General features: G+C 39.8%; 1 protein-coding gene across 2 annotated transcripts in view; it reads left to right on the top strand.

Moving 5' to 3' along the window:
- Positions 1 to 23,947, top strand: part of LOC127412408 (homeobox protein Meis1) — a 76,523-nt gene extending 52,576 nt beyond the window's left edge. Inside the window, exons 10-13 of one of the 2 annotated variants that reach the window (XM_051648737.1) lie at positions 15,793 to 15,851; positions 17,854 to 17,943; positions 18,426 to 18,519; positions 22,670 to 22,818. In XM_051648737.1, the coding sequence (XP_051504697.1) occupies positions 15,793 to 15,851; positions 17,854 to 17,943; positions 18,426 to 18,484 (208 nt within the window). In that variant the 3' untranslated portion in view covers positions 18,485 to 18,519; positions 22,670 to 22,818. Of the gene's footprint in view, positions 1 to 15,792; positions 15,852 to 17,853; positions 17,944 to 18,425; positions 18,520 to 22,669 lie in introns of both variants that reach the window. The other variant, XM_051648736.1, reaches the window with a different exon arrangement.
- Positions 23,948 to 24,758: the final 811 nt, after the last annotated feature.

Here is a 24,758-nt window from a genome sequence, read left to right as displayed (position 1 = left end):
TAAAGAAAAGGACAGACAAGTAAAATAGATTTTTTGTGGTAATCAACATTATGCCACAAATGCTGTCAATTGAGCTTAACTTGTACTAAACCTGGAAAATATCTTTAACTAAAAACATTACCAGTAAAATGGCACTGTTGTATTTTACAATGAGAAAATAATACAGTTTCCATGCAATGGACCTTGATTCATGAAACAAGCCAAATTAATTTCTGTGCAATGGACCTCGATTCATGAGGTCCTTACATATATTCACACATTGAATTTATTTGATTGAGAACACATACTGTATATGTCTTTCGTTTGAAAGAAATCTTGCTGCCCATTTTAACAAAACGTATTTTGAATTTTTTGAATAACGCAAACTGATTACGTTATTTTTAATGTAACTGTAAAAGAACAGTTTTCTTTTTTTATATCCTGATTATATAACACCGTTACAAGTATTCCATTACTTCCCAAGCCTATTAACAAACCATGCCTGGCTACATACATCAGAGGCCATGAGAGAGGGAGACACAGAGATGTGATATTTATTAAAGCCCATTCCACAAAATGTAATTTCTGACAACATAATCCTTACCATTGTTCAATTTGGTACCTTGGAGACAATGCATGACTAAGAATGAGGATTAATTTACAAAGTGGCCTATTAGTGGGAAGCAGACTGACGGACACTAGGGAATCTTGTCAGGGTTATCAATTTCTGTGACCTCACAACAACTCATGGGAGATCAGTTCTTTCAGCCATATTAGTTAGCACAGAACACACAGGCAATTACTTCACACACGGTCCTGTCCCAAAACATCTCTCTGTCTGCCGGGCCCACTCGTTTTGTTGTAGTGTTTGGCTTATGATGAAAGAATTGTCACGCTGCAGGAGTGTTTGTGTGGATGCTGGAGAATGAATGTGTGTCTGTGCGAGTGTGTAAGTGCCGAACCAGGGGTGGTCAACCTAAGCAGTATTAGCCGCTAAACCCTGCATGCTGAGATCTCTCTGCCCTCTCCCAGATTGTGTGCATCAGTGTGTATGCATGTTCGGGTATGTGTGTAAGGCTATAGACAACATGGAAAGTGTTTAAGAAGCGAGAGACAGAGAGACACTCAGAACATTAGGGGTTAGAGAGTGGGACCTGTCATTTCATAGGCCTGATGTTGTGCTTAGTAGGAAGCTCGCCATTGGGTGTCTCCATGGCAACCCCTGGTGATGTTACCTCCAGACCTGCTGATTTTTAGAGGCAATTTCACTAGCTGTGATTCTATTTATCAGACTAGTCAAAGCAAGAGGCCAATTCAGCTCACTCCCAACAACAACTGATGTACAAACTACAGCAAGATTTACAAGATAAATTCTAGCATTTTGCTCCAACACAAAAGCATATAGAGTTCATGACTTCATATCATATCTCCAAGCAAAAACATTGCTGATGAACAGACCCTAGGGCAAACATGTGGAAACTAGAACATGATGCCAGACAAACAGCAAACAGATGGAGCTAAACAAGAAATGAAGTAAAAATGACGGCTTCCTTAAGAAGCTGCTCCCGTAGACTTGTTAACACACATGTACATGTCCATTATTGATGAGGATTCCGAGAATCAGCAGGCTGAAAATTAAATAAAAAATGCCAAAGGCAGTGCAGGGTGTGGATCACTCATGAATTATTGGCGCTACATAGTGTAAGGGACCTCTGCAAATCTGAGTTCACAAATTAACAATCGGCACGCATCCTGGTGCATTTGTTAGTTCGAAAACAATTCATCAAATCTGAATGATCCACAGTAGATGTGCACTTAGTCACACCCTTGTGGACACCCTTATGCACACATGAGCAAAGACACACATGCACCCACACACAAGGGACACGCATGAGCACACAAAAACGCCCGAGACATCGAGGAAGGGATGTGGTTTGACTGTGAGATCTATTTTTGGAGGAAGTCAAACCTTTGATAGTGCTAATGTACAACCATATTATGATATGACGGTACAGTCAGTTTTGTTCTACAACCCCAATTCCGAAAAAATGTGGGACAGTATGAAACATGCTAATAAAAACAAAAAGGAATGATTTGTAAATTATATTCACTCTTTGCTATATTGAAAGCACTACAACTACACATTATATGATGTTTTACCTTGTGAATTCCATTGTTTGTTTGTTTTTAATGTACAGTAATTTCAAAAAAGATGATTGCAACACACTCTAAAAAAGTTGAGACAGGGCAATTTAAGACTATTTTATGAGTTAAAATAACAAGGCAATGTGAAACAGGAGATGTTAAACAGGTGAGGCAATTGTGTCATAGTATATAAGGAGCCTCCAAAAACAGCCTAGTCTTTCAAGAGCAAGGATCATTTTGAGACTTGTCAATTTGCCAACAGATGCTTCAGCAAATAATCCAGCACTTTGAAAAAAATTTCCCCAAAGACAAATTGGAAGGACTTTGGGCATTTCACCCTCTACAGTGCACAATATAGGTAAAACATTCAAGGAATATGGTCAAATCTCGGTGCGTAAAGGGCAAGACGAAAACCACTTCTGAATGCGTGTGATCTCTGATCCCTCAGACATCACTGTCTTAAAAAACATCATTCATCTGTAATGGATATCATGAACATGGGCTTGGGATTACTTTAGTAAACCTTTGTTAGTCAAAACCACTCGCCGCTGCATCCACAGATGCAAGTTAAGACTTTACTATGCAAAGCAGAAGCTCTACATCAACACTGTTCTCATGTGCTGACTTCTCTGGCCTCGGTCACATCTTAGATAAAAAGTAGAACAAAGAAACTGTGTTTTTTGGTCCGATGAGCCCACATTTCAAATAGTTTTTGAAAAACACAGCCGTCGTGTTCTCCGGGCCAAAGAGGAAAAGGACCATCCAAGCTGTTATCAGTATCAGGTCCAAAAGCCAGTGTCTGAATGGGCCAGGGGTGTGTCAGTGTCCATAGCATGGGTAACATCTGTAAGGGCACCATTAATGCAGACAGATATGTGCAAATTTTGGAGAAGCATATACTGCCATCCAGCACTGTCTATTCCAGAGACATCCCAGAATTTTCAGCAGGACAACTTCAAACCATATACTGGCCGAATAAGCAGAGAATGCGGGTGCTAGATTGGCCTGCCTGCAGTCCTGACCATCTCCAACTGAGAATGAGTGGTGCATTATGAAGTTCACAATACAGCAACGAAGACCCCATACAATTGTGAAGACCTGCATAATGGAGGAATGGGGGAAATTTACACTTTTTTCTCCCCAATTTAGAATGCCCAATTCCTAATGCACTCTAAGTCCTCGTGGTGGCGTAGATCCGGGTGGCGGAGGATGAATCTCAGTTGCCTCCATGTCTGAGACCGTCAATCCACATGTCTTATCACGTGGCTTGTTGAGCGTGTTACAGCGGAGACGTAGCATGTGTGGAGGCCCACGCTATTCTCCATGGTATCCACGCACAACTCACCAGGCACCCCACCGAGTGTGAGAACCACACATTATAGTGACCATGAGGAGGTTACCCCATGTGACTCTACCCTCCTTAGCAATCGGGCCACTTTGGTTGCTTAGGAGACCTGGCTGGAGTCAGTCAGCACGCCCTGGATTCGAACTCATGACTCCAGGGGTGGTAGTCAGCATCAATATTCGCTGAGCTACCCAGGCCCCCGAAAATTCCACTTTTTAAACTTAAACTTGTGTCTTCAGTGCCAAATTGCTTGGTAAGTGTTATTAGAAGAAATGGTGATGACTCGACTGTCCCAACTTTTTTGGAGTGTGTTGCAATCATCTGATTTGAAATTACTGCACATATAAAAAAAAAAAAAAAAAAAAAAATGAAATTCACTAGGTAAAACATCATATAATGTTTGTTTTTATTAGCATTTTTCAGACTGTCCCAACGTTTTTGGAATTGGGGTTGTACCATTGACATACAAATGTGAAAACTTTCTTTGCATTGAAGCTTCAACAAGAGAAAATGTGAGAGTAAGAAAAAGGATGATGGTAGAGGGAAAGAGAAAAGTTTCTAGCCTTTCGTGATATGCAACCATTTTGATGTGGAAGTAAAGTCAGTTGTTCGGGCGATAACATACAAAAGTCACAGTCACAGCTATTGAAATGAAACTTCAACAAAGAAAGAAAATGGGTGAGCAAGAAACAGGCAAGAGGCAGAGCAAAAGAGAAACATTTTCAGCCTTTGATGATAAGAGCGAGTATTCTCAGAACACTCCATAAAGATCAGTGATGTAAAATCAATGGGCGGGTCATCGAGTTTCACGTGTTGCCCGTTCTTCCCTTCCTGACTGAATTTAATAATCCCTTTAAAGATGCTGTTTAAACCTTAGGGATGGATTGTTTTGTCAATAAGGCAGCTTTTATGAAAGTCTTAAAAGCATGGAGTGAAGTGTGGCAGGGCTACTTTAGAGAAACATTGTCCACACATATGGGATCAGGTTTCTGCGCCTGAGAGAAGAAACGAGAGCATATTAAAGAGAAAGAGAGAGAGAACTGGATGACTGGCATGCTTCAGTTCTCTGACAGCCAAGCCCGCCCATGTCAAGAGAAGTTGAAACTTGTTCAAGAAAAGCTATGGATGATTGCTCTGTGTGCTTTTCGTGTGTAATATTTGGCAATGTTCATATAGCTTAAATGTGACCTCTGACACAATAGGTATCTCGAAGAGGTGATACACAACATTTTTACCCATAGGAAAGGAAAGTCACAATTGAGAATTTTGTAGTACCTCAATTGTTTCTCCTAGACAGCAATGATATTAAATTGAAAGTGGAGACTTTTGCTTGAGAATAAATAAATAAACAGTAGTCTCAGAAGAGATCTTAACAATGTCTCAATCTGTCCTCAGATTTGCTAAGATACCAAAGCATTCAACCAATCAATCGGTAACCAAATTATCTGAGCTACACTATTCACCTTAATTTTATAGCTTTGGAAACTTAGATATGGCAAAAACATAAGATTTCTTGAATGTTAGCTCATACAAAAACATAAAAATGAACAATATTATCACAATTTGTCCTATGTTTAAGCCCTAACCCAGACCTAAACATAAAGTCTAACCCCTTACCTAAACCGTAAACCTCACCATTATTTTAATAGTAAAATAACTTTTTTGTACCACGGAAGAAAACATTGGTGCTTGGAACAAGACAAGGGAAGTGTATCACAAGATATTGACATACATGAGTCATTTGTATTGCATAAATAAATATGGAATGAATAACCAAATTTTTTCACAGACATTTCCTTTCTTAAAATAAAGGGTTGGGTAGGAGGCTAGCTAAAATTTGATGTCTGTATTGGGAATAAAAACTGTACCTTTTCATATGAGCCAATTTGTAAGATATTTTACGATTTCGCATCTCGTACAAATTATTATAAGTTGTCATGAGACTATATTGTATAATTTCTTTTTTAGGAATTTGAGGAGAAACATCTGAGACAAAGCTGATACTATAAAACATAATTTGAACTCCTCAGCTATCAAAGAGCAACCTCTAAGAAATACAATTGTCCTCTAAGTACTGGTTTTGGACTACAGTATATTTGTGTTTGCGAGTATGTGTTTGCTAAATCTATCATTCTAGATGAGTAGTGTGTAGTGTGCATACATGTCTGTGAGTGTCATTGTGCATGCATGCATATGTATGTACATGTGTGTGTGTGTAGAAGTGGCCCACAGGATGTGAAAAGGTCTGGATGAGATGAGCCAGAGCCTGTGTCCTAGAGCGCTCTTCACACAGTCTTTCTGTCAAGGTGTTTTAGCATGAATATCCATGGTCTTTCAACAAAATACCTACACACCCTGGGGTCAATCTGCCAAACAAAAGACATATTTACACCAGAGAGACACCAAGCATGCCAGCCCAGCCTACACCCTCAAAATCCCCTTGCTACATTAGGAGTAGATGGAGACATTGTGGAGAGCTCAACTCCATGAAGCTGGATGGATATAAGTTTGCCTTTTTCTGCACAGTTGGGCTCAGTCTGTTCTCAAGTGTTTGCTAACAATTCTGCCATACTGGAATTTCAGCACTTGCTCAGACCTGATCTCTATCTGTGTTGTGTCAACAGCAGACAAGTTGGAGTGGTTCTGTGTGTGTGTGTGCGTGCATGTATGTTCATGAGTGTGCATTTAGTCATCTGATGTCGTTTGTCATGTGTGTGCACATGTAAACGAGAACAGCGCAGTTAATATAAATTCTTTCTCTGCGAGAGAAGATGTCTCTGTATGTGGAAATATATGTGCATGGATGGCTCTTTGGCAGTAAGTTGTCGTGGGATATGTGCGTGTGTGTGTGTGCATGCATTCGTACAGAGTCTGTGAACCATAAAAGGGTGCACCCCTCCTCTTTCTCTCTCTCTGTCTTACATCACAATGAGCCCCAGGCACTGCTTACATTTTTTCTTCATTTCTCTCCTTTTTCATCCTCTCTTTTGTGGGGGAATGTGCACATGACAGACTGTGGGTGGATCTGCACTAGAGCAAATTGGTTATGTTTATAAATCTAGGAACAGATTGGACCACTGATTAGCAAGCCGACCACTGATTAGCTAATGAGCTTTTAGCATTACATTGATTGCAAGGTCATAGTGAACTTCACCTCGCCAACAACAACCACAAAAATAAGCATGCTAGAGCAGGTAACACCTCATATATTTATATTACGTGCTACAGATAAAAAAAAGATGGTGCTAGCCTTGGTATTTTCTCCTTAACACCATGTTCTAACCAGGCGTGATAAGGTAAAGTGATTAACGATGAAACACTCTCTTTCATTTAAATTAGAGTTTTTGTCCTAACAAGCCGCGAACACAACGACATTTTGTCAGCCGCTTAGTTGATATTTTTCAGCATCTTTGAAGCCCCGCCCACAGTGAAATCTCATTGGTCCAAAAATCTGCCATATACAACTCTATATTAAACATCACATCTGTTCTTATTGGCTGGGATTGTGTTGCGTCGTGCAGCTTTTTCGATTTCAGTGTGGTGAAAATTACTTCTTACTTTACTTTTTAGTAAAAATTACATATTAAATTGCACCTATTAAAGTCCCTTTAAGTCAGGTCACTCGGTGGCCATGTTCGTAACACATTCTGGCAGCCCGTGGGGCGCTATTTTCTATGGATACAAGTACAGCTTCTATCTATTTGAATGGGGAAAGACCAAAATCTCCAAAATTGTTGGTCAAGATTATGAGCAAATAACATTTTTAAAATATGTAAAATCAGACAACAATAGTATTATAAATTCTGTTCCTTTAGCTCAGATCACACTACAAAATACTATTTTTTAGGTCCAGCTCATTTAACTGCTAAGGCGAAGCATCCATTCATACATATCTGCAATATTCAGCATTAGTTTTCATATTCATAAGTAGTGGTCAACCGATATATCACAGAGGCCGATAAATCGGACGGTATTCTGACTTTTTTTAATTATCGTATTGGCCGATACATTTTCCTGTTTGGCCGATTTGTTTCTTGAGGGCGCCGAGAATCGCCTGCTTGCATGTGAAGCGACTGAGACATGTAAATGACCAGTCACAGTTCGTTTTGTTGTTACATGCCATCGTGTTACTACAATAATAGACCGTGTGTAACACAGTCTCTTTTAAACGTTCTGCATATCAGAGCCACGGCAGCCGCGTTTGAGCTCATAATGTTAAAGTGCTCGCCTGTTTCATTCTCCCTCTCTCTCTCCTCAACAGTTCCTTGTAACTTTTATCTGTCTTGTCTAATGATAAAAATGCAAATATCAATAAAACGAATATCATATACTGTCTGCAAATATGCACATATCTCTTTTAAGCAGATGTAATAAACCAACCTCACACAACTTGAGCAGATCCAGCATCCTTTGGAACGCTCATAAATCTTCCTCTGAAGTGTGTATTCTAACAGTCTATCCTCAACAGCTCCCTGTAAGTTTTAACTTTCTTTTCGAATGATAAAATGTACTTATCAATAAAACTTGTATTATATACCGGCTGCAAATATGCAGATATCTTGTTTAAACAAATGTAATTCATGATCCTCATGAAAATCCAGCGTTTTCTTCCTATTGAGCGCTCATCTAATATCTTCCTCTGAAGCTGGTATTCTATCAGCTAGAATCAAAACTTCAGAATCAGGATCAAATTTTTCTCTGATACACAAATCATGACAGTCAGTCTGTGACAATCCAAGCAGGTGGTCCAGGCCGTTTAAACTGTCAGGAGATTGTTGTTCGTGCTGGATCCGCACAACCACGTGAGTGCAACTTCAAAGTAAAAGCGCTTCACTTGTGCTACAGGTAAATGTCTTATTCACTGTGCACTGTATGTAGAATTGGTTTGATTCTCTATTTTTATTTTTTATTTTTTATTTTTTTTGAGAAAATGCAATTTCTAACATGGACATGCCATCCATGTTTGCTAGACTACTGTGTGTACTGTTATTTCCTTCTTCCTAATATATTAACAATTTCTTCATGTGCAAATAAATTACTAAAATTTGATGACAAAATAGAAATCAGAAGAAACTGCTATCTACCATTGAAAATACAATATTATTTTTTAGATTCTTTTTTTGTAGTTTTGTGTGAAACTGAGTAAGTATAGTGCTAAATAAGAGTTTTGCTTTTTTTTTTTAGCAATTTATGTTTATGTTATTTACTATATTTAATTGTGTGATATATCAGCATTGTATCAGCGTATCTGCCACCCTGCTCTCTGTATATTGGCATCGGCCATTAAAAAACCCATATCGGTCGACCACTATTGATAAGTGTACCAGTGACCCATCTCATTTTATACAGTCTCTGATTAAGCCAGGTTGGGACATACAATAGTGTTAGATGTCACAGTATAGCAAACAAAGTAAAAGTGTAAAAATGTAGCATCGTATTACAATTAAAAATATACATTTGATATCACTTCCAACACTATGGAATTCTTTGAAATACCTTAAGTTGCCTATTAAATACCATAATATTTACATTTATGCATTTGGCAGATGCTTTTATCCAAAGCGACTTACAGTGCACTTATTACAGGGACAGTCCCCCCGGAGCAACCTGGAGTTAAGTGTCTTGCTCAAGGACACAATGGTGGTGGCTGTGGGGATTGAATCAGCAACCTTCTGATTACCAGTTATGTGCTTTAGCCCACTATGCCACCACCATAATATGATCACAAACAAATAGTACCATGGTAATGTATAACGTGTATGATCTGATACAGTCATGGTATCGCTGCAGTTTTGTATGGGAAGTTAAAAAAAAAAAAAAAGTGACTAAACTGGTCAGACCACAAATCTCAGGTTTTCATGTATGTCCTCTACTGATTATGCAAATGAACATAGCATCAGAATTTAAAGTAAAAAACAGTGGTAAATGCCTGGCATGGTTGGTGATGACAGTCAGATCTTATGTATGTGTGTGTTCTTCTCACTGAGGACTTGTATGTGTGTTAATAAAGCTGGCAGTGCCAGCATGAGACCACCAAAGTGACAGCTAGGTGGAGACCCATTAAACCTGCTGCTGTGATGTCATTCCCCCCCCACACACAGAGTTGCCAGTTGACTTCCTACCAATGTGTGGTTGCTTGTTTGTGTGTTTGCCCAGACGAGAGGCAGTGCCCTCTGGCCCAAACGCTTGCCTGCGGCATCAAGCTGCATGAAAAAGCCCTCAGAGATACTAGCAAGGAGAATTTTACAATGTTGTGTTTGGGAATTGGGCATGTGATGATGCCCTCCCTCACTGATGTATTATTGCTCTCTTTCTCTCTCTGGACTGGGTGGGGAATCAGAGGAGAACAGGCATGCCAAGAATGACCTCATATTCCCCAGCTCCAGAAGAGTGGGAACTTTCTCTTTCTTTCTCTCTCTGTCTCTCAGAAGCACATCCAGCACCTCACAGCAGTTGCGCTCAGCTAAGTTTTCAGTGTTGTGTTTGAATGCTGAAACAGAGGTAGATCACAGCGATGGTCTCCTCTCGCCTCGGGCTGGAGTTGTTCAGGCCTGTAGTCTTCCTGCATGTTCCTGGCTGCATTCTTTACTCAAACGACTCATTGCGATCGCCGCTGCGCCCTTCGCTCTTTCTCACCAACCAGCTGCATGTTTATAAAATGTGTTCCTCAGCCCCCAGGCAGCGGCCCCTCTCTTTAAAATCAACTTTAGAGGGGACTTCACAGCTCTGTTAATGGAAAGGTTTTGACTTTGTTTGGCAAGCAGAGTTTGTGGGGGTGCACCGGGGGTAAGTTTGCTGAAGTAATGGCCAGCCTCTGTTGGAGGGGGGCTGATGCAGCAGGGATTATAGACCAAGCCCTGCTTGAGACTTGCCCAAAAGCCCCCTTTACATCTTCTCTGTTTTCTTTGGAAATAGGCTGTTCTGCTGTGCTAGAGTGGACTAGGTAATCCCCATAATGTCTGTGGTAAATACAACCAAGGAATACCTGGCCACGTAAACACTGCAGAGTTTTGGGAATGACAACCACATTTAAATGCAAGTGTGAATCCCCTTAATTATCATTCCTTTTGTGTACGGAATACAGGAGTCACTCTCGAAATTGTGATGGTTGATAATGATAATCGAGCAATTGTTTTAGGAGAAGTGCTTTGTTTGGTTTTTGCTCCTTAAGCTTATTTTAAGCAGTGCACTCTCTCTTGACCATACTATACGGGTTTCCGCTAGACTGCAAGGATGGTGGGAGCAACTACTGTGAAGAGAGACAGACTTGTATCAAAATTGAGTCAAGACACTCACCTAGCAATGTCCAAGGGAGAACAGTATAACTATTTAAAGGGTTAGTTCACCCAAAAATGAAAATCCTCTCATGATATACTTACCTTTAAGCCAGCCCAGATGTGTATGACTTTACTTCTTCAGCAGAACTGAAGTGAAGATTTTTATAAGCACATTTCAGCTCTGTTTGTCCATACAATGCAAGTGAATGGGTGCCATCAAGCTGCTGGCTGTTTAATGGTCCAAAAGGCATATTTAGGCAGCATAAAAGTAATCCACATTACTCCAGTCGACCAATTAATGTCCTCAGAAGCAAACTGATTGGTTTGTGTAAAAAATAAATCAATAATTAAAACTTTATTAAATAAAAATAAAAAATCGATGCCAGCCTGATGGTAACTGTTTACTTGCATTGTATGGACAAAAAGAGCTGAAATGGGCTTATAAAAATCTTCACTTCAGTTCTGCTGAAGAAGGAAAGTCATACACATCTGGGATGGCTTAAAGGTAAGTAAATCATGAGAGAATTTTCATTTTTGGGTGAACTGTTCCTTTTAAGTTTTTCAGTTCGGTTCTGTACACCACATGGTTTTAATGAAAATTCAGTTGTCGCTACTTGAATTTTTTGGGAGTGAATTCAGTTGTAGTAGAATGTGTGTTACTCTGTCAGTACATTTACATTCACATTTATAATTGTGCTACAGCAGGTTTTTGCGTTGTTGAACTACAGTCTTCATCTGTCATTACATAATGCGTAATCAAATATTTGAAGGATGAACGTCAGCTGAGGAAGTGTTAAATACATGTGCGTTTCACCACTGTCTTTTGGAGCATGTGCACAACACCGAGGCCAAATTAATGTTATTTGTTTAGCACTCAGAAGAGGACTACCTTATTTATCTGCATTGTGTACATGGCCACTGTTTCCCTCAGACCCAACAGAGTGAGTCCTTCTTATGGGATTCCATCTATTTGGTCTAAGACGCATCACAGAGGCTGAGGGGAACGCCAATGTTATTAAGAACAAGAGGAGAGGTGAGAAAGGCAGCAATATGGGGAGGGAGAGGGGTGTGGTGGGGCTGAACGGAATTGTATGAGGTGAGAGATGCAAGTGGGTGTCAGTAAGTTGGTCCTTTATGCACTCCCCCTCGCCTGTCTCCACCAATGGAACAGGTTAACAAAACTCCTCCAGGCCTGAAGTATTAGAGTTGTGCGCTGATTAAAAGGAGTGTGTAAATGTGTGTGTGTTTAAGAGCGAGAGTATATGTGTGTGAGTGGGGGGGGGGGGGGGGGGGGCAGGAGTGTACATGGAATTTGTGCAGCAAACAGCTGGACTACTTTATTTAAACACAGGCAGGCCATAACGACTGACCCTAGATTGACTTCAAGTGGGGAGGAGCCAAGGTGGACTTTTATGACTTTGAGGCTGAAAAAAGATGCTCATATTTTTTTTAAATCTCCCCTCGAGGCATGCCAACATGTGAATGACTAATTACTTAAGTAAATGGATCTGTGGAGCAGACATAGATAATAAAGTTGGTTTCACCCGAGGGGCCTTACTTGAAGATTATCAGTTAGCAAGCTAAGTTAGCACAATGGGTATTAGTGCCTACTTGATAAAGCACTTTAACTTTATTTTAACTAATTACACCTCATTACATCTTTGAAATCTTTTATTCAATGCATTTTTGGGGGGTTAGATTCCAGTAGAGCCACAGATGCAGATCTGATTCATCCAGATCATTCTACTCTGTCAGTATCACCTATATGCCTGTTTGTGGGTTTTTAATATACATGTAAATGTAGCTGAGTGTGTTGAAATGCGATTTCATGAGTGAATTTGGTCCTCTGTAGTCATGCACGTGCCTCCTCACGCAGTTTACATCTGAAAGAGAGAGGCGATCAAGTGAATGAGCAAACGAAGAAGGCATTTCTGAGAAAAAACTACACACTTCATATGCATTTAGATAGACATACTGAAATCTAACCTTTTGTATCTCCAATCCAGATCTTTCCAGCAATGCTTATTAAATTATTCCCTAATTGGTCACGCAACAAAGCCAGCTGATGAAAAAGACAATTTCTTGCTTTTAATTGGCCATTTCATGTGCCGTTCGCGCTACACCTGTGCATTTGTAATGAGAGTGGGATATTAGTGGACGCCCTGGCAGACCAGACAGAGATCACATCGACTGTCAGTGAAGATGAAAATGAGCTATGGTGCTCCAACACATTACGAAACACACTCTCAGTAACGTAATGAGAAGAACCAAACTGTGGCCTCTATCAAGGTTCATTTGGCTCATAAGAGCTCCCAATTCGATCTTTCTTCTCTTCCCTTTCAGTAAAGTTCTGTATTTTTAACCCTCCTCTTTTTACTCTACTTCGGAGGTGCCACTAGTGGAATTTTGCTTTAAAATAGCCCCCCATTGTCCCAAGCAGGCCTGAATAGTCGGCTTCATTGTGTGCCTATGGGAAGTAGAAACCGAACAGGCCATAAACGCAGTCCTATAGCGCGGAGAGGTCGCGCAAAGGTGAACTTTTACTCCTAATGGAGGCGGCAGCTTTACCCGGGCCCATATGGCTCCCTGCTCCTTTTGATTGCCTTCTTAACCGTCAGCGCCAGGGCGTCCGCCTGGCTCACAGAACAGAGCATGACCATTCTTTCTCTTTTTCCTCACACTTTTACACCCCCCCCCCTCCCCCCCACATGCCGCCCCCCACCCAAATCCATCCCCCTGCCTGGTATTGTGTAGCACTTGTCCTTTGTTCCAGCCTTTGGTGCATCTGGCCTTAGATATAGTGAGGACCGAGAGAGGAAGCTTAAGATACCTTAAAAAAAAAGAAAAAGAAAGAACAGCCATTTCCACAATTTTTTCCAAAAAAAGTGGAAAAAGAGAGAGAGAGAGAGAGAGACTGAAAGAGGGAGGAAAATCCAAACGGCAGAGGTCAGCAGATAGACAACAGTGGCCCCCCTTTGACCCCAGCCTGAGATGAAGGTAGTAAAAGGAATGCCTAGTCTGAGACTCCCCCTGCTTTGCAGCCCTGCTGGTGATAAAACTCCAGACATTCCCTCATTTGATGGTGCACTGCCATGTCAGTACATTCCTCCCTGCTCTTTTTTTTTTAAAGGTGATGTCGTAGAGTGATATTGGCGATAACTGTGTGCTCTGGTGAAATAGATTTATAGGAACAAAAAACATTCTAACTGTTTGTCTAATTGAACATTCAATGATTTTACCACTCTAAAAGTGTGTTCTTAAAAGGATATTTCATTCAAAAATGAATATTCTGTCATCATTTATTCATCATCGTTGTTGTTTGAAACCCTTGTGACTTTTTTCTTCTTCTGTGGAACTCGAAAGTAGGTGTTTTATGCATTATGTTAGTCTCAATCACTATTTACTTCCATTGCATTTTTTTTTTCATTCAACGGAAGTGAATGGTGACTGAGTTTGTCATTCTGCCTAACATCTCCTTTTGTGTTCTATGGAAGAACGAAAGTCATGTCACAACATTAGGGAGAGTAAAATTGTTAAAATCACTATATCGCATGGCTTTGAGTGGCTTATAGCTTTTACAAATAATGGAAACAGTTCAATAACCTGTTTATATTTAATGCTTATTAATTCAACTTATGGGAATAAACAATTCGTCGCTAAAGTAATATAGTTCACAAGTCAAAGTTCATCCACATTAATCCTTTTTAGTTTGAATTCTGTTTTTAGTTTCCTAACATCATCGTTTTACAAAGTATGCGACAATGGGGAGCATTTTCGAAAGTCTCCATTTTTTGATGGAGGAAAACGCCATTCTATTGTGGATGAAAGGCATAAATGTAGAAAAAACAATGTGTTTTCAAACCAAAATGCATTAATCTGGATGTGGCCTAACTGTAGACTGTTTGCGGTTGCCAGACAACTTGCCGTATTAATATAACATATGCGGTCGCAAGTGTGCATTTATCAGCATTTTGCAATGGCTTTCAATGTGGCTCATCCCAGAATGTCAAGTTGAAACTATCCGTTTTATAATTAAGAAGAAAGAAGCCTAGAAGATACCTATGTGAACATCTATTTGTCTGTTAGTTCTGCTCTCTCTTTATTTCTCCCTTTCTCTCTCCCTTAACCCCAAGCTCTTCTCTTTTGCTTTTCTCAGGCTGAAAAGACTAGCTGGGCTATTGTTTCCTTAAAAGTCTACTAATGCCCCCCTAAAAGGATGAAATGGAAGTGTCCAACTGTGGTAACAGCAGGAGGACATAAATCAAGTTGGAACCCCTGAGCTTGGTCTCCTGGAGGTGACCAGGGTCACGGGGTCACAAGAGGGGATTTAGGCACAACAAGGTCCAATGTATGGTGCGGGGAGGCTGGGGGTCAGAAGCTACAGGGGCCAGATATGTTTTTGTCGTTAATGTTATGCGTAATAGCAGAAATGCAGTGCATGTGAAACCAGTCTGTTCTTTTCTGATGAAAAAAAGCGCCTCATTCAGTCCACAGTTGTATTCTTCTCTCTCTAGGGAGACACAAGGAAAAAGAAAACATGGCTTGTACTAGTGTTCTTTTGACAATGCAACACTTTTTCTGTTAGCAAACATTTCCTAAACAAATTAATTCATGTGGTGCATAGCAACTGTGTTACATCTGGCATGAGGATTTTGAACGGTTCAACTGTTTAAAATAAAGTAGATAAAAAGGAAAGTATCTTGAACGTGCACAGAAAGATAAAAACGCAATTTTCCTAAAAATGCTTTTGTGCACCACAGTTAGTAGATGACATACAGAGCCAGCGCAAGTTTGTACAAGTCATAAGCTTTGTGAGCATTTCTGTTATGGAACAACTTCTCTCTGACACTCCCACTAGAGTACTACAGGATTAGAGAAAAAAAAAATCCCTCAATTACCCCTCCGATTAGTTATCTGGGCTGGCCTGGACAGCAGCAGGCTTGGACGTGACTGTGTTCATGGGACAAATCTCCCAAAAAATGCATCCACTTTTTCTTCATGTGTTCCAAAACCTGACCATGTGTTGTTTCTTCTTGTCTCTTACAGGTTCATTAATGCAAGAAGGAGAATAGTGCAGCCCATGATCGACCAGTCCAACCGAGCAGGCAAGTCCCCTATAGTTTCTGTATTCAAGTCGCGCAGGCGCAAGCCCCCAGCAAGCCATGCACCCGGAGGCCCACCTGCCGGTAAATACTTAGCCCAGCCTGGATGTCAACAATGATTGACCACTAAAATCCATCCAATTAACCCAAAGCACTAATCATGCTGACTTGGGTGCAATATAACCCAAAGATGGAGGGGAGCAAGCAAACACATACACTTGATTAAACTATTGAAACTAACTACAACGAGACGTCAAATGTGTGACTGCTCCTTATCTAGCTCTGTATCCTCCAAAATAACTCCAAAGCTTAGTGGAGAGCCTTTTGACTAAGCAAACAGGAGGATATTAATATGTATTTTTATCATTACATTTTTTAGTGACCGTGTTTTGCCTTCCATCTTCCTCTAAATTTGTCCTGTTATTGAGCAGTGCCCCTGGTGCATGGCTTGTTGTGGACTGCTGTAAAGTTTATTACCTGTAATAGAGTTCAAGGGGCAGGGTTGCATTAGGGACTCAGTAAAGTTCAAAGGCATTCATTGGGGTTGAGCTGTTGTTTTTGACCAAATAACCCCCTCAACACAAACACACACACACACACACACACACACACACACACACACCCTTTAAAAAAAAAAAAAAAAAAAAAAAACAGTGCAAACTCCTGGTAAGTACATCTAAATTATCTCATGTGGTAAAATTGTATTTTGTATTTGTATTTTTTATTGGACAGTTTAATCAGTGTACTGCTAATGTTGAATTAAGATTTAATGTTGTCTAAAAATTAAGGCTGTTGATTTAATACATTAATTCAGTGCGATTAATTATATAAAAAATAATGCATTACAATAAATAACACAATTAGTCATACCTCCTGCCTGTACACAAATTCTGTAATAGCTAATTTTCCTACCTTCGGAGCAATTCAAGCTTGAAGTAGGTACCACCTTCCTGTTTTAGTGAGTCGCAGTCAGCAGGGGGCAGTCAGCGCAACTCCAGCTGTAAAGAAAATCAAAGCTACTGCTTTTTAAAGAAAGTTGCACTCCGAATGCAGGGATCACAGTTGACATTTTTCAAAGTTTAAAACTAAATTTAACCTGGCACATCATCCTAAAAATGTGCCATTTATGGCTAGAAACGCTGAAAACTAGTGAAAAGCAATGTAACCACAGTGAGATATTTAAAAAGCTATTTGGGAAATATGTATGTAGACCAACAGAAACAGCACACGCAAAACAAAGAAATGTGTTCTGTGAGAACAGCCCTTCATTTTACCTTGGACAGATTGATGAACATCAATTGCAAAATAGATTGATGTGGCCACATTTTGTATTGTCTAACCTGGTGGTTCTCAACCGTGTGCCTGCGGAGGCCCCCTAACACTACACATTTTGGATATCTCCCTAGTCAAACACACCTGATTCAACTCATCAGCTCGTTAGTGGAGACTTCAAGATCTGAATTGAGTGTGTCAGAAAAGGGAGATATACAAAATGTGCAGTGTTGGGGGGCCTCCAGGAACAGGGTTGAGAAACCAATCAATGCTTTACTTGTCTGCCACAATAATTTGATGTCTTTGAATTATCCAAATTATTATATTTCTAACAAATATTCTATTTGTAATTATTTTTACTATTTTATATTGTGTTTTGTTAGGGAGCCTTTTTCAGTTAATTTCGATATATATAAAATTATTTGCGATTAATTTGATATACAGTATTAATCAATATATCATGTAATTAATTCAATTAAAAGTTGTAATAGATTGACAGCCCTTCTTAAAATGTATCCAATATCTATACGGTTAGGTCTTTGTTCCCAGTACTTAGGCATTGGGCATGTTCTGTCAAGTGTGTTAGCTCTCATGAAACCCTAAGAAACTAGGCGAAATGCTTCAGTCTGTGTGTGTTAACAGATGATGTTTCTCTTGCAACTGAAACTTAATTAAAAGCACTAATTGACCGCTGTTCATTTCCCCCACATTCCCTCACCGTGCCCTCCTGTAGTAAGTCAAGGGGCTCCCTACAACCCAGATGGTCAACCCATGGGAGGCTTTGTGATGGACGGCCAGCAGCACATGGGAATCAGACCACCTGGTAAGACCTTGGCATGTCTTCTTCATCTCTGACATCTCCCACCTTCCCACAAGCCCCCCTCACTACCTCCTTCTCAGTCTGACTCCGATACCCTTGCCTGGCACAGGTGTGGTCCAATGCATTACACCCCTCACTCTTCTTTTCCAAAACCCATTTTCCCAGGATTCGCTCTCCTCTCTGTATCCAAGCCTCTTCCACCATGTGCAACTGGTCACTGTCGCTAACCACTCACCCCCCTCCCACCTCACCAGTTAAGCCGCAGGATTTGTCCAAAGCCAGGCTTCCTTCCAACCTTTAGCCTTTGAATGCATTATTTACTTGTTTGTTTACTTGTATTGTCTAATTTCCGTATGCTTTTCCTCTCTTCTCTATTAATAAATGGGGGATTGTGCTTTTGTTTCTTGTCCTTCTGTCTCTTGAGTTGTGGTCTGTTTATTTTCTCATCTTTTGGCATCTTCTTCGATTGTTTTCTCTCCTTATAGGGCCTATGAGTGGGATGGGCATGAATATGGGCATGGAGGGACAGTGGCACTACATGTAACCTTCTAGTTAACCAATCGCAAAGCAATGGGGGAAGTAAGTACAAAAGCAGGGCCACCAACTATTCATGATTTGTGACATGTTTTCAGCAATTCATTTGATTTGCTTTTACGAAATGGGAAAGAAATGTCTTTTTACTTCCTGCTTACCAATACTAATATTTCCTCTCATGTAAAGATTTTTCTCAAGGGTGACGAGCTTCGAGCAGGAGTTTGTGTGCTTGTGTATGTTTTCTTCTTTCTTACTTCTCCACAGTTTTGGCTATATTATTAAACAATGCATAGAGTCATATGGAAGGGTTAAAATGAGAGTGGGTGAGATAGAGAGAGATAAAGAGAGAGAGGGAGGGAGGAGGGATAGCTGAACGGGGAAAGAGGCAAATGCAGGGTGGGGGGATTGAGATTGGGGTTTTAGTCGGAGAAGGGGAGGGGTGCGTTACCATAGCAACAGACTGATTGGCAAAATGTAAGCAGTCTGCAGCAGTGCAAGGAGAGAAAAGTGCATGCTCCCAAAGTGTCTCCCTACAGCTGATGCATGAGTTACATATATACACCAACCTGCGAGGCAACGCACAAAGAATTGCTCTCTCACTCCGCAGCCGAATACATTCAGAATCTATATTAGCCTTACTTGGAATGTTTCAGATGGAGCTGCTTCTTTTGACTCTGAGACTTGGTCCACAGTTTTCTCGTTTGTCTTTACTAATAGGATTATTAATGGCAAAGGCAGAGGAGATGAAGCTGTGCAAAATGGAGGTGTGCACAGCAGGGTACACAGCTTAGTCCAGCCTAATTGACTATATCCAAAATTAAATATGCCATCACAAGTGGTGTGACAAATGGATTTGACTTATTCGGTATATAAAAATAAAGATCATTAAGGCAGCCATGCACAGAATACCTCTGTTGTCAAAGATGCTCTTTACTTCACTGTCTTTAACCAGGAGACACGGGCTGATAACAAACTCTGCGCTTTAAAACGTCACATCCCTGTGTGTCATCTTGTGTGCATATCTAAACACACAAGAGTGTTTCCCCATGTGCAAATGGCTGCTTTTCAGCAGCTGCCATAGTTCCCAGAAGACAGGAGAGAGAAACCTGCTTTAAACAGCCTCAATTTGCTTGCCGAATTCTGTAATTGGGGGCCGTATGTAGAATCTTAGATGAGATGGGTTGAGGTAAAAATGAGAGCGAGCGAAAGGGGGAAATGAGGATAGAAAAGGAAGCAGAGTGTGACAGAAATATGTCGCCATGGTGAAGAATGCCTGGTTTTTACAGCTTCATCTCTGAAATTTCCTAGCTTGTCTAATTTAAATATCGTTACTTTAGTTTCTAGGTCAATTAAACGTAAGTGGTGTTTTATACTTCACGGCCAATTAAATTAATAGGTTATTACAAAAAAAAAAAAAAAAAAATTATCTTATTTGATTAAGAGACCAAGGCTTCATTATATTTTATAAGCAGTTTTCATTAATTGAGGAATTTTCCTCAAGGCGAGATTAAGCAGTTATTTGCTGGGAAGTCCTAAGACCTGAAATTAAGGTATTCCGAGCAGTCAAACTGCAACATTACTTAAAACCGAAGCCAATTAAACATACTTAGCAAAGCGTTATGCTTTCTGCCCATGACGATTATAGAGCTTATGGCTCTCAGAAACAATACACCTGTCAGCGTGGATAAAGCCTAGCTACTCAAGCAGAAGAGGGCGAGCCTTTGATAAGTGAGGGAACGACTGTTTTATGGCCATTTCCCCCTGCACCGTTCTTTGTATTTTTTCTACAAAATTAGCCAAGGATGGCCAATTTTTTTTTTTTTTTTTTTTTTTAATAATTTCAAGACAAAAGCAAACACAGAAAGCATTAATTATGGGCATATGGACAAAAATGTTGCCCCCTCCGCCCATACTTGAATGCTGCTGGTATGCTTTGGTGAGCTGGAAGCTCTGCTGGAGACTCCTTTGTCTGAATTTTCATTCCTCCCAGTCATTAAGCAGAAGTTTGTTAACCTTTTGCAGGGTCAAAGTACCCATTTTTCTGCTCTGAACTTTTACTTTTAAGGGGGAAAGGGGGCCTTTAGGGATTTAGCTCCTGTATTGTCTGTGTCAAACATCCCCTGTTGATTCGGTCCCATGGCACCTCTGAAAATAGACAGGCAAGGAACTCAATGTATTGATTGACTTATTAAGTGAAAAAACACATTTGCAACGTGTGCCCTTTTCATGGCCAAGCATTGCTTTTCTGATAGAGTGGATGTTTTCCTTCCTAACGATATTCACCAACAATGTGTTCAAGGATTGAAATCAAATACAGTTGACGACCCCTCAAAAGCTCGGGTCAGACCTTTAGCTGTGAATAATTGCAGGGGCATACAGATTACTGCTTCACATGTGAGTGCAAAGCACAAACCATTCTAAATGCTATTCAAAAGCTGCAACCTAAGACCTATAACTAGGGCAATCATAAAATAGTTCTTTTTTTATTAACTTCAGTTTTATTTGTTGCTTTGTATCGCTGCTGTCACAGGGTTAGTGGCCTTTCCGGTAGTGGCACATGTACGCACCCAGGTGAGGCCTCTCAAGTGACGGCCTTTGTAAATTTTCACCTTTCGACTTTAATTTGAGCACAATGGCGGTGTTTCTCAGAGGGACTTTCAGAGCAAGCCAAAGACCTTTGCTCATTGTGTTTAAAGTGAGATAAGTGAGAGGAGAACGTAGAATAAAGGCATGGCTTATTTTACCTCATTTGTCATTGTTGTGGTCTCCTCTGGCAGAAAGACTTGGCTAGTGCTTGGGACACTTAGCAGTTCATTTCCACCTATGTGCCATTTAGTGTTTGGACAGATTCATTTTCCAAATTTTACATTGGACATTTGTGATTTCATGTACTGATTCAGATGGGATTGGGATATCTGTAGTTTTTTCAAAGATGGGAGTGTTTATTGTCTGGGTGCAGGGGTTATGGGAGTCATGCACTCTGAATTTGTGCACCACAAAACCAACAGAAACAAATAAGACTTATACATGTAAGTTTATAACATTATGTATGTAATAAAGGGAATTAATTTAGGTGAGGATCATACCTGGCTGATTTAACTTTCTTATTTAAATAAAATATGATGATGTAGGCAGTACTTGATCCACCACCTGGCATGTTGCCCAAAAGTTGGCAAAAAGTTGTAAATCCATAGTGAATTTGCACCTGGCAGTGCAACAAGACATTTATCTTTAGTTACAGTAGTCCATGAAGGGCAAAATTGAGGAGGATAAGCATTGTGAAAATCACAGAAATCACAGTTATTAATATTTGGATGGAATTAGATTTCTCACAGGTTTACCAGTTAGCCAAAAAACAGAACATAATTTGCTCCATCCTTTTATCGTTGTGTTAGAAAAACACAGATATGTTTGATTTGGATGGGATTAAAATCACAAAGTATGTCTGTGAAACGAAATTTTTCATGGCATCCTCAAGGAAAACTAGTACCGCCCAAATAGGGCTATATCTGTATTAATTTTAAGGTTCTCTTGGCTACTAGAACATATACTAGAATGTGGTTTAAAAGTTTAGAGAGTGCACATTAATCAATGCTTGCCCTCTTATCAGAAAATAAAAGTCAATGCCTTTTTCATTATAGGCACATCATAGTCACTGTTATTCAGTGGGTAGCCAATTATATAGATTTCATCACAGTGTTGTTTTTTGAGATGAATATAAAATTTGCAAATTAGCCAAACAACAGCTGCATATCGACCGTTGGGTTGACCTTAGTGAAGGACAGCCTTCCGGTTGACTAGGCGGGTACAACGGTGGCCGGTTCCCGGCTTGATAGATAAGGCACTGAGTACAGATCCCTGCAAAGTGCTGTGTTCAGGCCAGCGAGTTAGTCCCTAAAGAGGCACCCTCTCCCACTACATGGATTGCTCTTTTACTCTCTTCCCATTCATTACAGAGGACAGTACTCTCTCAGAGGCATCTCTTACAACCACATGACTTAGTCACATGTGCATTTCTGCTGCTGTGATTGCAGAGTCAAACTGTCCTTGAAAAGGGAATTATTGGCTTAATGACTTCCCTAATGGATAAATGCATAAACAAAGGCTAAAATGGATAATGTCATGTCTAACGGTTCCAAATGCAGCTTTAATAATATTGCTGTTCTGTTTTTTTTGTTTTGTTTTTTCATTCCAGGACTGCAAGGCATGCCAGCGGATTACCTGTCACACAGTGGCCCAGTGGGTATGGCTATGGGACAAGTAGGCTACAGCGCCTCCCAGATGCCCCACCCTGCTCAGTTGGGGCACGGACCTCCCATGCGTTCTTACATTTCTGGACACCCCCCCCACCCAGCGATGTTGATGCATGGAGGACCGCCTCACCCTGCCATGCCCATGTCAGTCTCTAGCCCCCCCATGTTCAATCCAGGAGACCCTACCATGGGCGGACAATTCATGGACATCCATGCCCAGTAATGTACTAAAACGGATACTTTAAATGACTGTGATGGACAGAAGAGGAACTGCGATTGGTTTTCTGGGGCTCACGTAGCACCCATTACATTCTGACTTGTTACAGAGACTGAGGAGCTTGTATCTTGGCTATACATTTGGACCAAGAAAGCAGCCAATTTCTGTATACTATTGGACACATTAAAAGGATGTGCCCTTTGTGTAAAACAGAGAGAGAGAGAGAGAGAGAGAGAGAGAGAGAGAGAGAGATTGAATTTATTACTATATCAGCCTCTAGAAGGGAGGGATGAGGACATACTGTATACTGTTGTAAAATTGCATTGGACTTTCATAAGAACTGGGGGGAGGGGGGGGGAGTATTGTAAATGTTATCGTATTGTTCTGCATATTATGTTGTTTCAAATATTTTTTTTTTTTTAAAGGATGTGAACTTTTTTTTCCACACTATGTGTGTGCCATCTCCATAGACTTTTGGCCTCCTCCATCATTTTGCGTTTAAAAGAGAGAGAAAAAAAAATATATGTGAATAAATCAATATTTCATGGAATACATGATTTGCTAGGCCATTTTTTTTTTTTTTTTTTTTTTTCTGTCCTGTGGGATGGTGGATTACCTGTGACCCATCAGGGCCTTAAGGAAGACACAGAATGATATCCACCTGTCTGAGCCACAGTCTTTAAGGAGGTCTTTATTTTGCATTCCCAGTTTGTACACATAATGGACACCCCCCCCCCCCCCCCCCCCAACACCTAACACATCAGCACTGGAACCAGTGAAATTTATTTGGATGTATGAGAAGCTGAATGTGATTGTGAATGTGTGTCAGGCCAACCCATCAAACTTTAAGCATTTAAGTTATTAATGGGACTTGGGATTCATATATGCTTTTGATTAAGCAAACTGTTTTTTGGGATATTGGTTTAACATGTTGCTATCACTTGTTTGAATTTTGGAGAGTTTATGTATACATTGTAAATGAATAAATTTTGTGTAAAAAGAGGGGAACATGAGCTATATTTCATATATTTGTGAATTCCAGGCCTGGTTTGATCTTAAATAACACTGGTTCATTTTTCATGCTTTATATCTGCTCAATATAATACTTACATATTCTAAAAACTAAGTCTTCATGGAACCTGTGCATGCAGAAATGAGCAGATAGCTCTGCAGATTTCCACAGAGTTTGAATAGCTGCTATTTACAGTGCAGATTCCATGCTGGCATACCAATAATTCTTGACAACAGAATATGTGGGATATTTTTTCATAAGAAACTATTACAATAGATTTTATATATATATATATATATATATATATATATATATATATATATATATATATATATATATATATATTATACATAGACTTTTTTATATATATATATATACTTGTTCAAAGTGGTTATATTATGCATATATTCAGTTGCCAACAGATTATTTTTTATTCCATTTGCAGTTTTTTGCTCTAAATTTTGTTAACATGCTTTTACCACCCTGCTTAATGAACCCAAAATTAAACCTCCTGGTTTAATTTCCATACCATTACACAGAGGTGATAATAAAAAAATAAATAAATAAATAAATAAATCTGATAAATGCCCTAAAGCAAATGATAATTTATGGTTCTATAAGACATCTATAGATTAAGCTGGGGATTGTTATTTTAGACTTGAATACTCACATTTTATTCCACCTGAGAACTTTTGGCAAAACCTTACATTACAGTGTAAATGCTAGAAACATATTAATGCATATTAATGTTAACATGTTGTAATTGCACATTGTTGTTTAATTAATTATAATAACACATAAT

This window comes from Myxocyprinus asiaticus, chromosome 21 (genome assembly GCF_019703515.2).
Source record: "Myxocyprinus asiaticus isolate MX2 ecotype Aquarium Trade chromosome 21, UBuf_Myxa_2, whole genome shotgun sequence".
NCBI lineage: Eukaryota > Metazoa > Chordata > Actinopteri > Cypriniformes > Catostomidae > Myxocyprinus > Myxocyprinus asiaticus.
Note: the sequence above shows the minus strand (reverse complement) of the source record. Positions and strands in the feature narration are given on the sequence as shown.